At 47.8% G+C, this 12,948-nt stretch overlaps 1 protein-coding gene across 1 annotated transcript; it reads left to right on the top strand.

Moving 5' to 3' along the window:
* Positions 1-541: 541 nt before the first annotated feature.
* LOC124030116 (lysine-specific demethylase RSBN1L-like) lies at positions 542-8,280 on the top strand. Its single transcript, XM_046341599.1, has 2 exons — positions 542-1,118; positions 8,155-8,280. The coding sequence occupies exons 1-2, from the start codon at positions 593-595 to the stop codon at positions 8,268-8,270; spliced, it is 642 nt and encodes a 213-aa protein (XP_046197555.1). The 5' UTR covers positions 542-592; the 3' UTR covers positions 8,271-8,280.
* Positions 8,281-12,948: the final 4,668 nt, after the last annotated feature.

The following is a 12,948-nucleotide window of genomic DNA, read 5'->3' as shown; positions in this document are numbered from 1 at the left end:
GAACCCTGGACCAACGCTCTGAACCCAACGCTCTGAACCCTGGCCCAACGCTCTGAACCCTGGCCCACCTGCCGCAGGTCAAAGGACCAGATGGTCACACAATGTCGGAAGGATCAAGCGCAAGTACCAGAACACTTTCCTTGTACATTGCACAAAACTTGGCACATTGATTGTGAAAGCCTAATGGACTATTCATTTATTAAACTGAACCTCAGTTTTAATACATTTATTAATAGAGTTTAGAGGAGCCTATAATATATTTATTTGTGGTGTTAAATCAGACACTAATAAAGGGGTCCCTATAAACACATGTAAATAAATTACCTTAGGTTAGCTAATGTTGTAATGTTATGAAGCCTAATGTCATAATCTGTTGTAAATAATGAAGACAGGTTTATATATCCTCTACACAGAGTTAAGTGTTCTGCAGACTGTTTCCCGCGTAATGTGTCCCATTTCTCCTCGCACCAATCATTACACTCCAGACACCACCTCCAACCTGGCCTGCCTGTCAGTTAGCCACCAGACTCCGCCCCTCTATGCCTGCCTAGCACAAACAGCGGTCGGGAGAGTAAATACAGAGAGCCCCAAGATGGCGGAGTCACTGAGCTTCATTCACTTTGGTGCAGCGACCAAAAGCCCGCTCGCCAAATCTAAAGAACCGAAACTAGCGTCGGACACCCGGCCGCCGTCTTCCCGGGACATTCACCCGCCGCCGTCCAAGCGAGTCCGAAACGACGAGAAGAGCCTTAAACCTAAGAAACTAAATGGGGAAGGAGGTGCAGGGGGAGGTGGCGGCGCAGTGGAGAAGCAGCACCAGAAGCAGAGTTCAGGCATCCCGACAACATGGAGCTTCAGCCCCGTCAAGGCGAGCAGCAACCCCTCGGCGCCCCTCCAGCCTCCCATTCACACAGTGTTCAAGCAGAGCGCTTTCCTCGCCTCCCATACCAAACCACCATCCAAAAAGACCAAGGAAAAACGAGAGAAAGAGAAGGATTTCAAGGAAAAGAAGAAACATAAACCAATCCCTGGTACTCCTGGAAATATTAGCGGCAGTCTGAGTAACGTCACTACTGTAATGAAGAAGGAGAACGGGGAGATGAAGTTGTTGCAAAAAGGTATTTTATATGAATGCGCAATTTTACGCACCAAACGGCTGGCTGGATATAACGTTACATGAATAGAACGTGTTACTGCATGTTATTGTCCATAGAAAGACGTCAGTGTCCATTAACCACTTAGCTTTTCAGGGCTAGTGGCTGTCGCTCTTCAGGACTATGAAGCATGTGGGGCCGACAGTGTGCGCTGTGCAGTATGACAATGTGTCCAGTCCAGAACTGCGTCTGTTATCGCGTCTTATTCCAAATAGTTTTGGTGTTATTTTGGAAAGGACCGTTTACATTTCTAATTCTAGCCACGATTGTACACATAAGGACATTTTTTTTTACGGTGAAATTCTATTTATTTTTTTGTCCGAGTTTCGCTGTTCTTCTCGCTTGGTTAATGGCTGCGGATTTACCCGCTCTTGAACCTGCGTAGAAAATGCACGTTCGAACGTTACAAAGTATCGAGCGTTCTTCTGCAAACTGCTACATAGCGTTCGGATGTCGGGCCACGGGTGGAAACATTATTGCACATTTTACAAACGCACGTTTTTAGTTCAATTCAAACGGGAAATACAATTGATAAACCAGAGCGGAACAAATTTGACATGGTTGTATAAACAAACAACTGTAAGATCAGCATTACGCTCTGGGAGAACGTTAGAGACGTGTTTGCGAAACATTGACCGATCGTTAGGCCTACACAGAAGTGGGGTTTTAATTGTAACGGGTGGTTTTAAAAGACTGTGTTCAAATGACGGTTTAATAAGCAATCGGCAGCCACTGTTGTTTGTATCACCACCACGCCCCCAAATAACAGCAGAGCAACGAGAGCAGCGGAGTCAGGGAACAGCTCTCTCTACCTCTGAATATTATTACATGCGTGCTGCCACTATCAACCACATGAATAGATCTGTCTCAAACTGGCATTCTAACACACAGGATGTTATTCATACCGTTTAGTTTGGATCAATCTTTTAGACTAATTAATTTCTTACATTTGACCAATGTGGGAGAAATAAAGACTGTGGGTATTATAAAAACGGACCCCTCCCTCCCCAGGACATTAGAGGGACCTTGTAACAGATACTTAAAACGGGATAAAATAAATATTCCAGCGTTCTGGTTCGATGTATAACAGGATGATTACAAGTTGGCCTAAAAATATACATTCAAGTTTATATTCTAATTCTATCTATTCTACGGCAATTTAAAGTGCAAAATATCATTTATAATTCTATGTATTTCAAGGTAATTTAAAGTTTAAAATAACATAATTCTATTCCAAGTTCACCTGGAGTTTATTCTCAGTAATTAAATATCAGGCCTTCTGCATTGCTGTTGGATTCCAAGTTCAGGTGTTTTGGCTCCATTGGGGATGAAAGCAGGTGTGAGCTGGTAAGACAGAAAGGCTGTTGAGAGGAAGAGATGTGAAGCTGGAGGACTTGAACTCAAGTCAAGCAGAGAGAGAGAGAGAGACGGGGCTATTCCAGGGTAAGAGTGTTGCTTAGACACATTTTAAAGTGAAAAATCTAGATGTCAAACACATCAATGATGTCAAATTGAAACAAATCATTCACCTCGATGCACAAGGACGACATTTAACAATGTCCATGGAACATTTCACAAGAACACATTTACTTGAACAACAGGGCAGATGCAAAGTTTAATAACAGAATGAAGGTCTGCTGTTGGTGCCGTCATTCTGTTACTAAACAGTACATCTGCATTGCTTTCTGTCTGGGGGTTTCAGGCTGGGTTGCTGTTGGTGCCGTCATTCTGTTACTAAACAGTACATCTGCATTGCTTTCTGTTTGGGGTTTCAGGCTGGGTTGCTGTTGGTGCCGTCATTCTGTTACTAAACAGTACATCTGCATTGCTTTCTGTCTGGGGGTTTCAGGCTGGGTTTCTGTTGCACTTTGTGACATCTGCTGATTGTAAAAGGGCTTCATAAATACATTTGCTTTTATCTGCCCTGTTCTCTCACACACATCCAACACGTCTTTGGCAGAGAGAGCACCAACACTTATAGTAATTCCTATGACCCTGGTGGAATGTCCCGAATGTTGATAGTCTATTTATTGAATTTCTGAATGTTATATAGTATCAATGGTTTTAGGTGCTGTTTTAGGCTGATAAAATCCCCAGTAGGGATTAATATTTTAGGTGCTGTTTTAGGCTGATAAAATCCCCAGGAGGGAGTAATATTTTAGGTGCTGTTTTAGGCTGATAAAATCCCCAGGAGGGAGTAATATTTTAGGTGCTGTTTTAGGCTGATAAAATCCCCAGTAGGGAGTAATATTTTAGGTGCTGTTTTAGGCTGGTAATTCCCCAGTAGGGAGTAATATTTTAGGTGCTGTTTTAGGCTGATAAAATCCCCAGGAGGGAGTAATATTTTAGGTGCTGTTTTAGGCTGATAAAATCCCCAGTAGGGAGTAATATTTTAGGTGCTGTTTTAGGCTGATAAAATCCCCAGTAGGCAGTAATATTTTAGGTGCTGTTTTAGGCTGATAAAATCCCCAGTAGGGAGTAATATTTTAGGTGCCGTTTTAGGCTGATAAAATCCCCAGTAGGGAGTAATATTTTAGGTGCCGTTTTGAGCTGATAAAATCCCCAGTAGGAAGTAATGAGTCACTTATTGTTTGATATGAATGAGTAACAAGTTATTGAACAATGGAGAGCCTCTGTGCTGTTCAATACTGTAACTTCTCCCTTTTGGCTGCAAAACATTTGGGCCCAACGTTTGAATTTGCAGCTTGCACACATTCCAGGGTGTGACACGTGTCAGGATTTAAGGGTTTGTACTGGAAGACCTTAGTAAACAGGCCCTGTGTTTACATGTCTTCTACCGCTTTTTGACCCCCTTGTATTATTTGTATTTCTTTCACTGGACATTATTTTTCTCTGCGTTGTTGGGAAAGTGCTCATAAGTAAGTATATCACTGTAAGGTCTACTACACCTGTTGTATTCAGTATATCACTGTAAGGTCTACTACACCTGTTGTATTCAGTATATCACTGTAAGGTCTACTACACCTGTTGTATTCAGTATATCACTGTAAGGTCTACTACACCTGTTGTATTCAGTATATCACTGTAAGGTCTACTACACCTGTTGTATTCAGTATATCACTGTAAGGTCTACTACACCTGTTGTATTCAGTATATCACTGTAAGGTCTACTACACCTGTTGTATTCAGTATATCACTGTAAGGTCTACTACACCTGTTGTATTCAGTATATCACTGTAAGGTCTACTACACCTGTTGTATTCAGTATATCACTGTAAGGTCTACTACACCTGTTGTATTCAGTATATCACTGTAAGGTCTACTACACCTGTTGTATTCAGTATATCACTGTAAGGTCTACTACACCTGTTGTATTCAGTATATCACTGTGATGTCTACTACACCTGTTGTATTCAGCAGTTCACTGTAAGGTCTACTACACCTGTTGTATTCAGCAGTTCACTGTAAGGTCTACTACACCTGTTGCATTCAGCAGTTCACTGTAAGGTCTACTACACCTGTTGCATTCAGTATATCACTGTGATGTCTACTACACCTGTTGTATTCAGTAGTTCACTTTCACTGTAAGGTCTACTACACCTGTTGTATTCAGCAGTTCACTGTAAGGTCTACTACACCTGTTGTATTCAGCAGTTCACTGTAAGGTCTACTACACCTGTTGCATTCAGCAGTTCACTGTAAGGTCTACTACACCTGTTGTATTCAGCAGTTCACTGTAAGGTCTACTACACCTGTTGTATTCAGCAGTTCACTGTAAGGTCTACTACACCTGTTGTATTCAGCAGTTCACTGTAAGGTCTACTACACCTGTTGTATTCAGCAGTTCACTGTAAGGTCTACTACACCTGTTGTATTCAGCATTTCACTGTAAGGTCTACTACACCTGTTGTATTCAGCATTTCACTGTAAGGTCTACTACACCTGTTGTATTCAGCAGTTCACTGTAAGGTCTACTACACCTGTTGTATTCAGTATATCACTGTAAGGTCTACTACACCTGTTGTATTCAGTATATCACTGTGATGTCTACTACACCTGTTGTATTCAGCATTTCACTGTGATGTCTACTACACCTGTTGTATTCAGCATTTCACTGTAAGGTCTACTACACCTGTTGTATTCAGCATTTCACTGTAAGGTCTACTACACCTGTTGTATTCAGCAGTTCACTGTAAGGTCTACTACACCTGTTGTATTCAGCATTTCACTGTAAGGTCTACTACACCTGTTGTATTCAGCAGTTCACTGTAAGGTCTACTACACCTGTTGTATTCAGCATTTCACTGTAAGGTCTACTACACCTGTTGTATTCAGCAGTTCACTGTAAGGTCTACTACACCTGTTGTATTCAGCAGTTCACTGTAAGGTCTACACACCTGTTGTATTCAGCATTTCACTGTAAGGTCTACTACACCTGTTGTATTCAGCAGTTCACTGTAAGGTCTACTACACCTGTTGTATTCAGCATTTCACTGTAAGGTCTACTACACCTGTTGTATTCAGCATTTCACTGTAAGGTCTACTACACCTGTTGTATTCAGCAGTTCACTGTAAGGTCTACTACACCTGTTGTATTCAGCAGTTCACTGTAAGGTCTACTACACCTGTTGTATTCAGCAGTTCACTGTAAGGTCTACTACACCTGTTATTCACTGTAGCAGTTCACTGTAAGGTCTACTACACCTGTTGTATTCAGCAGTTCACTGTAAGGTCTACTACACCTGTTGTATTCAGCAGTTCACTGTAAGGTCTACTACACCTGTTGTATTCAGCAGTTCACTGTAAGGTCTACTACACCTGTTGTATTCAGCAGTTCACTGTAAGGTCTACTACACCTGTTGTATTCAGCAGTTCACTGTGAGGTCTACTACACCTGTTGTATTCAGCAGTTCACTGTGAGGTCTACTACAGCAGTTCACTGTTGTATTCAGCATCACTGTAAGGTCTACTACACCTGTTGTATTCAGCATATCACTGTAAGGTCTACTACACCTGTTGTATTCAGCAGTTCACTGTAAGGTCTACTACACCTGTTGTATTCAGCAGTTCACTGTAAGGTCTACTACACCTGTTGTATTCAGCAGTTCACTGTAAGGTCTACAACACCTGTTGTATTCAGCATTTCACTGTGAGGTCTACTACACCTGCTGTATTCAGCATTTCACTGTGAGGTCTACTATACCTGCTGTATCCAGCATTTCACTGTGAGGTCTACTACACCTGTTGTATTCAGCATATCACTGTAAGGTCTACTACACCTGTTGTATTCAGCAGTTTACTGTGAGGTCTACTACACCTGCTGTATTCAGTAGTTGTATTCAGTAGTTGTATTCAGCTCATGCAACGAATAACATTTGATTTGACGAGGCAGAAGCGTATGTGATGAGTCAAAGTTAGTGCAAAAAAGGCTCCATGTACACAGTCCTGTGGAGCTGTTTGGTGTGTAGTTAGTTTGGTGAACTATTGAAGTATTTATCAGTCTTATGGCTCGGGGGAAGATGCTGTTCAGGGTCCTGTTGGTTCCAGACTTGCTGCCGATTTTACCTTGCTGTTTCGGGGCCCTTTTGTCACCTACGACGTGTTCATAAATGACTAGGCCTAGATTATAATTGTATTAAATAGTATTATCATTTTCATATAAAACTATTTTGCTCATGTTCTTTGCAGTTTGACATTTTACTGCAGTTCCTGTAAATTGGCATTAATACTTTTCGACCTGCCGTTTGTTAAACTGTCCCATAATGCCGAGCTGTATAATCATGCTAGCTACCGATCAAGTAGTCATCAGTGATACCACTAATTACGTTGTCCTGTGTGTTTTTAACGGCTGAAAATCTTAAGAGATCGCATTTCAGCGACGTCCTTAAATTGCTTTCCTCAAATGTCAGCGATGGCCTGTCTTGTAAAAGTCTGTCTGTCTTTGTGAGATCCTGTCGTCCTTCAGACTGGAAAGCAGTTGGGAATCAGTAAATTACAGAGTCAGTCTGCATCCCAAATGACGCATTACTCTTGACCAGGGCCATTAGGGAATAGGGTTCCATTTCTGCATTATTCTAGACCAGGGCCTTTAGGGGATAGGGTTCCATATGTAGGGAATAGGGTGCCATTTCTGCATTATTCTATACCAGGGCCTTTAGGGAATAGGGTTCCATATGTAGGGAATAGGTGCCATTTCTGCATTATTCTAGACCAGGGCCTTTAGGGATAGGGTTCCATATGTAGGGAATAGGGTGCCATTTCTGCATTATTCTAGACCAGGGCCTTTAGGGATAGGGTTCCATATGTAGGGAATAGGGTGCCATTTCTGCATTACTCTTGACCAGGGCCATTGGGGAATAGGGTTCCATATGTAGGGGATAGGGTGCCATTTCTGCATTATTCTAGACCAGGGCCAAGAGGGAATAGGGTTCCATATGTAGGGAATAGGGTGCCATTTCTGCATTATTCTAGACCAGGGCCTTTAGGGAATAGGGTTCCATATGTAGGGAATAGGGGTGCCATTTCTGCATTACTCTTGACCAGGGCCATTGGGGAATAGGGTTCCATGTAGGGGATAGGGTGCCATTTCTGCATTATTCTAGACCAGGGCCAAGAGGGAATAGGGTTCCATATGTAGGAATAGGGTGCCATTTCTGCATTATTCTAGACCAGGGCCTTTAGGGAATAGGGTTCCATATGTAGGGAATAGGTGCCATTTCTGCATTACTCTTGACCAGGGCCATTGGGGAATAGGGTTCCATATGTAGGGATAGGGTGCCATTTCTGCATTATTCTAGACCAGGGCCAAGAGGGAATAGGGTTCCATATGTAGGGAATAGGGTGCCATTTCTGCATTATTCTAGACCAGGGCCTTTAGGGAATAGGGTTCCATATGTAGGGGATAGGGTGCCATTCTCATTTAGGATGCAGGCTGAATTACTGGGGAGAGGAGTCTTTCTACTGTACCATAACCTGCCCCTCTCCTGAAAGGACCCTCAAGGCCTCACCCTAACTTCTCTCTGTCCTCCCCCCTCTTCAGACCACAGCAGTAAGGACAAGACGAAGAAGAAGAAGAAACACAAAGTGATGAATGAGATCAAGAGGGAGAACGGAGAGGTGAAGCTCCTTCAGAAAGGTATGTTGATAATGATGTGACATGGTTGTTTCAAATGGTCCCTGTTTAGTGTACCACTGTTGACCATTCACCCTGGTCCCTGTCTACTGTTGACCAGAGCTCAGTATAGAGAGTAGCTACATTCAGGGTTTCCTCCTTTCTGTTGACCATTCACCCTGTCTAGTGTACTACTGTTGACCAGAGATCAGTATAGAGAGTAGCTACATTCAGGGTTTGCTCCTTACTGTTGACCAGGCAGGGTGCCTCCCGTAGAGCATCAGCACTGGAAACTGGTTAGGGACAGGAGTTTTACTTTACCTCATCACCTGACCAGGATAAACTCCAGACCCGAGTTAGGCGTATACCTTGGACCCAGAGTATTTCCTTGGCTGGGCTAGGCTATAACCAGTGCCCAGAGTATGTCCTTGGCTGGGCTAGGCTATAACCAGGGCCCAGAGTATGTCCTTGGCTGGGCTAGGCTATAACCAGGGCCCAGAGTATGTCCCTGGCTGGGCTAGGCTATAACCAGGGCCCAGAGTATGTCCTTGGCTGGGCTAGGCTATAACCAGGGCCCAGAGTATGTCCTTGGCAGGCCTATAACCAGGGCCCAGAGTATGTCCTTGGCAGGGCTGTAACCAGGGCCCAGAGTATGTCCTTGGCAGGGCTGTAACCAGGGCCCAGAGTGGCAGGGCTGTAACCAGGGCCCAGAGTGGCAGTAACCAGGGCCCAGAGTGGCAGGGCTGTAACCAGGGCCCAGAGTGGCAGGGCTGTAACCAGGGCCCAGAGTGGCAGGGCTGTAACCAGGGCCCAGAGTGGCAGGGCTGTAACCAGGGCCCAGAGTGGCAGGGCTGTAACCAGGGCCCAGAGTGGCAGGGCTGTAACCAGGGCCCAGAGTGGCAGGGCGGTAACCAGGGCCCAGAGTGGCAGGGCTGTAACCAGGGCCCAGAGTGGCAGGGCTGTAACCAGGGCCCAAAATACTCAGCCTGTGACTAAAGCCTTTAACTGGAACAGCTGCTGAAGCGATGGTTCTGGCTCAGGCAGAGAGTTGGCTGATCCTAATGGCATCGCTATTCCCTTTATAGTGCTTCTGACCAGGTAGTGCACTATATAGGGAATAGGGTGCTATTTGGGAGGGAGGTGCCCTGAGAGGCTGTGTTCACTAGATGGTTCAGTCACACAAACAGACTCCTGTTCTCAATTCAGAGTTTCGCTGAGACAGATGGCTATCTGATTCCCCTTCTATCTCCCTCTCTCTCGGTCTCCCTCTCTCTCGGTCTCCCTCTCTCTCGGTCTCCCTCTCTCTCGGTCTCCCCTCTCTCTCGGTCTCCCTCTCTCTCGGTCTCCCTCTCTCTCGGTCTCCCTCTCTCGGTCTCCCTCTCTCCCTCTCTCGGTCTCCCTCTCTCTCGGTCTCCCTCTCTCGGTCTCCCTCTCTCGGTCTCCCCACATGTGAATCAACGTATGTTTTGACCACATTTGGCCCACTGTGAGCCTAAGCTATTCATATCTGATGTTGTCCTATATATCTGTGACAGAGACTGGCCTAAGTGCTGCCAAATTATTCATAGTTGTGTAATAGCAATAATGATGTAATAATTGTGCTATATTATCAGTGGTAGCTGCATCTGTCTTTTAACCAGCAGCGTGCCCTCTCCTCAACCTGCTTTTAAATAGGCTGCAATGACTGGTGTGGTGGGAAATGAACTGCCAAGTCCCTGCTGCCATTTTCCTGACCTTACACAATGCCCATGACATGATCCAGCGTGCCGGGCAAGCGTGCGGGCAGCGTGCGCGTGCCGGGCAGCGTGCCGGAGCAGCGTGCGGGCAGCGTGCCGGGCAGCGTGCCGGGCAGCGTGCCGGGCAGCGTGCTGGGCAGCGTGCCGGGCAGCGTGCCAATGCCAGACAGCTGTCAGTCGGGCAGCCAGAGTTTTATTTATTTAGACCAGTGGTAGTCAGAGGGGCTTCCCAGCCAGCCAGTGTAAACGAAGCATCAATGTCCAGACAGCTAGTCAGCAGGCAGCCAGTCAGCCGGTTAGAGGGAAGCCTCCCAGCCAGCCGGTCAGTGGTAGTCAGAGGGGAAGCCTCCCAGCCGGTCCAGTGGTGGAGTCAGAGGGAAGCCTCCCAGCCAGTCGGTCAGTGGTAGTCAGAGGGAAGCATCCCAGCCAGCCAGTTAGTCAGAGGAAGCCTCCCCAGCCAGCCAGTCAGTGGTAGTCAGAGGGAAGCCTCCCAGCCAGCCAGTTGTGGTGGAGTCAGAGGAAGCCTCCCAGCCAGCCAGTCAGTGGTGGAGTCAGAGGAAGCCTCCAGCCACCAGTCAGTGGTGGAGTCAGTCCCAGGCAGCCAGTCAGTGGTGGAGTCAGAGGGAAGCCTCCCAGCCAGCCAGTCAGTGGTGGAGTCAGAGGGAAGCCTCTCCAGCCGGCCAGTCAGTGGTAGTCAGAGGAAGCCTCCCAGCCAGCCAGTGGTAGTCAGAGGGAAGCCTCCCCAGCCGGTCGGTCAGTGGTAGTCAGAGAAGCCTCCAACCGGTCGGTCAGTGGTAGTCAGGGAAGCAGCCGGCCAGTGGGTAGTCAGAGGGAAGCCTCCCCAGCGGTCGGTCAGTGGTAGTCAGGTCAGTGGTCAGTGGTAGTCAGAGGGGAAGCCTCCCAGCCGGTCGGTCAGTGGTAGTCAGAGGAAGCCTCCCAGCCGGTCGGTCAGTGGTAGTCAGAGGAAGCCTCCCAGCCGGTCGGTCAGTGGTAGTCAGAGGGAAGCCTCCCAGCCGGTCGGTCAGTGGTAGTCAGAGGGAAGCCTCCCAGCCGGTCGGTCAGTGGTAGTCAGAGGGAAGCCTCCCAGCCGGTCGGTCAGTGGTAGTCAGAGGGAAGCCTCCCAGCCGGTCGGTCAGTGGTAGTCAGAGGGAAGCCTCCCAGCCAGTCAGTCGGTGGTGGAGTCAGAGGGAAGCCTCCCAGCCAGCCAGTCAGTGGTGGAGTCAGAGGGAAGCCTCCCAGCCAGCCAGTCAGTGGTGGAGTCAGAGGGAAGCCTCCCAGCCAGCCAGTCAGTGGTGGAGTCAGAGGGAAGCCTCCCAGCCAGCCGGTCAGTGGTGGAGTCAGAGGGAAGCCTCCCAGCCAGTCAGTCGGTGGTAGTCAGAGGGAAGCCTCCCAGCCAGTCAGTCGGTGGTAGAGTCAGAGGGAAGCCTCCCAGCCAGTCAGTCGGTGGTGGAGTCAGAGGGAAGCCTCCCAGCCAGTCAGTCGGTGGTGGAGTCAGAGGGAAGCCTCCCAGCCAGTCAGTCGGTGGTGGAGTCAGAGGGAAGCCTCCCAGCCAGTCAGTCGGTGGTGGAGTCAGAGGGAAGCCTCCCAGCCAGCCAGTCGGTGGTGGAGTCAGAGGGAAGCCTCCCAGCCAGCCAGTCGGTGGTGGAGTCAGAGGGAAGCCTCCCAGCCAGCCAGTCGGTGGTAGTCAGAGGGAAGCCTCCCAGCCAGCCAGTCAGTGGTAGTCAGAGGGAAGCCTCCCAGCCAGCCAGTCGGTGGTGGAGTCAGACGGAAGCCTCCCAGCCAGTCGGTCGGTGGTGGAGTCAGACGGAAGCCTCCCAGCCAGCCGGTCAGTGGTGGTCAGAGGGAAGCCTCCCAGCCAGCCGGTCAGTGGTGGTCAGAGGGAAGCCTCCCAGCCAGTCGGTCAGTGGTGGAGTCAGAGGGAAGCCTCCCAGCCAGCCGGTCAGTGGTAGTCAGAGGGAAGCCTCCCAGCCAGCCGGTCAGTGGTAGTCAGAGGGAAGCCTCCCAGCCAGTCGGTCAGTGGTAGTCAGAGGGAAGCCTCCCAGCCAGTCGGTCAGTGGTAGTCAGAGGGAAGCCTCCCAGCCAGCCAGTCAGTGGTAGTCAGAGGGAAGCCTCCCAGCCAGCCAGTCAGTGGGTGTTGTGTTAATGTGACGTGAGGCTGACAGAGCAGAGGTCTGTATCAGTTTACTCTGCTGCTATTTATACCGGTCTGTCCTTCAGCCATACCAGTGTACCAATATGTACACACACCCAACAGTGTATGTGTGTATGCACATTCAAAAGTCCACAAATGAATTTCTGGTGTGTGTGTTAGCAGAGGGCACTGTGTATTACTCTGGTTGACGTGCTGAAAGAGGTAGCCAGTATATTGTTGGCTGTGCTCAATCATTTGCACCATTGGACAGATCTGTGCACAGTCCTAACACTATGACTGGTGGTCTGCTTAGTACAGTGGCCCTGACCCCTCTTTCTGTGTGTGTCTGACTGCTCTTAATGCTGTACTCCAGCCCCCTCTCAATATGACCACTACACTGACTGTGTGTGTGTGACTGACTGCTCTTAATGCTGTACTCCAGCCCCCTCTATCAATATGACCACTACACTGACTGTGTGTGTGTGTCTGACTGCTCTTAATGCTGTACTCCAGCCCCCTCTATCAATATGACCACTACACTGCCTGTGTGTGTGTGTGTGTGAGTGACTGACTGCTCTTAATGCTGTACTCCAGCCCCCTCTATCAATATGACCACTACACTGACTGTGTGTGTGTGTGTGTGTGTCTGACTGCTCTTAATGCTGTACTCCAGCCCCCTCTATCAATATGACCACTACACTGACTGTGTGTGTGTGTGTGACTGACTGCTCTTAATGCTGTACTCCAGCCCCCTCTATCAATATGACCACTACACTGACTGTGTGTGTGTGAGTGACTGACTGCTCTTAATGCTGTACTCCAGCCCCCTCTATCAATATGACCACTACACTGACT

The sequence above is a fragment of the Oncorhynchus gorbuscha genome, unplaced genomic scaffold (genome assembly GCF_021184085.1).
Source record: "Oncorhynchus gorbuscha isolate QuinsamMale2020 ecotype Even-year unplaced genomic scaffold, OgorEven_v1.0 Un_scaffold_9303, whole genome shotgun sequence".
In the NCBI taxonomy this organism is placed as follows: domain Eukaryota; kingdom Metazoa; phylum Chordata; class Actinopteri; order Salmoniformes; family Salmonidae; genus Oncorhynchus; species Oncorhynchus gorbuscha.
This window is presented reverse-complemented; position numbering and strand designations above follow the sequence as displayed.

Coding starts and splice junctions, on each gene's coding strand:
- LOC124030116 (XM_046341599.1), top strand. CDS start 593: ATGGCGGAGTCACTGAGCTTCATTCACTTTGGTGCAGCGACCAAAAGC. Junction 1,119..8,154: donor GATGAAGTTGTTGCAAAAAG/GTATTTTATATG, acceptor CCCCCTCTTCAG/ACCACAGCAGTAAGGACAAG.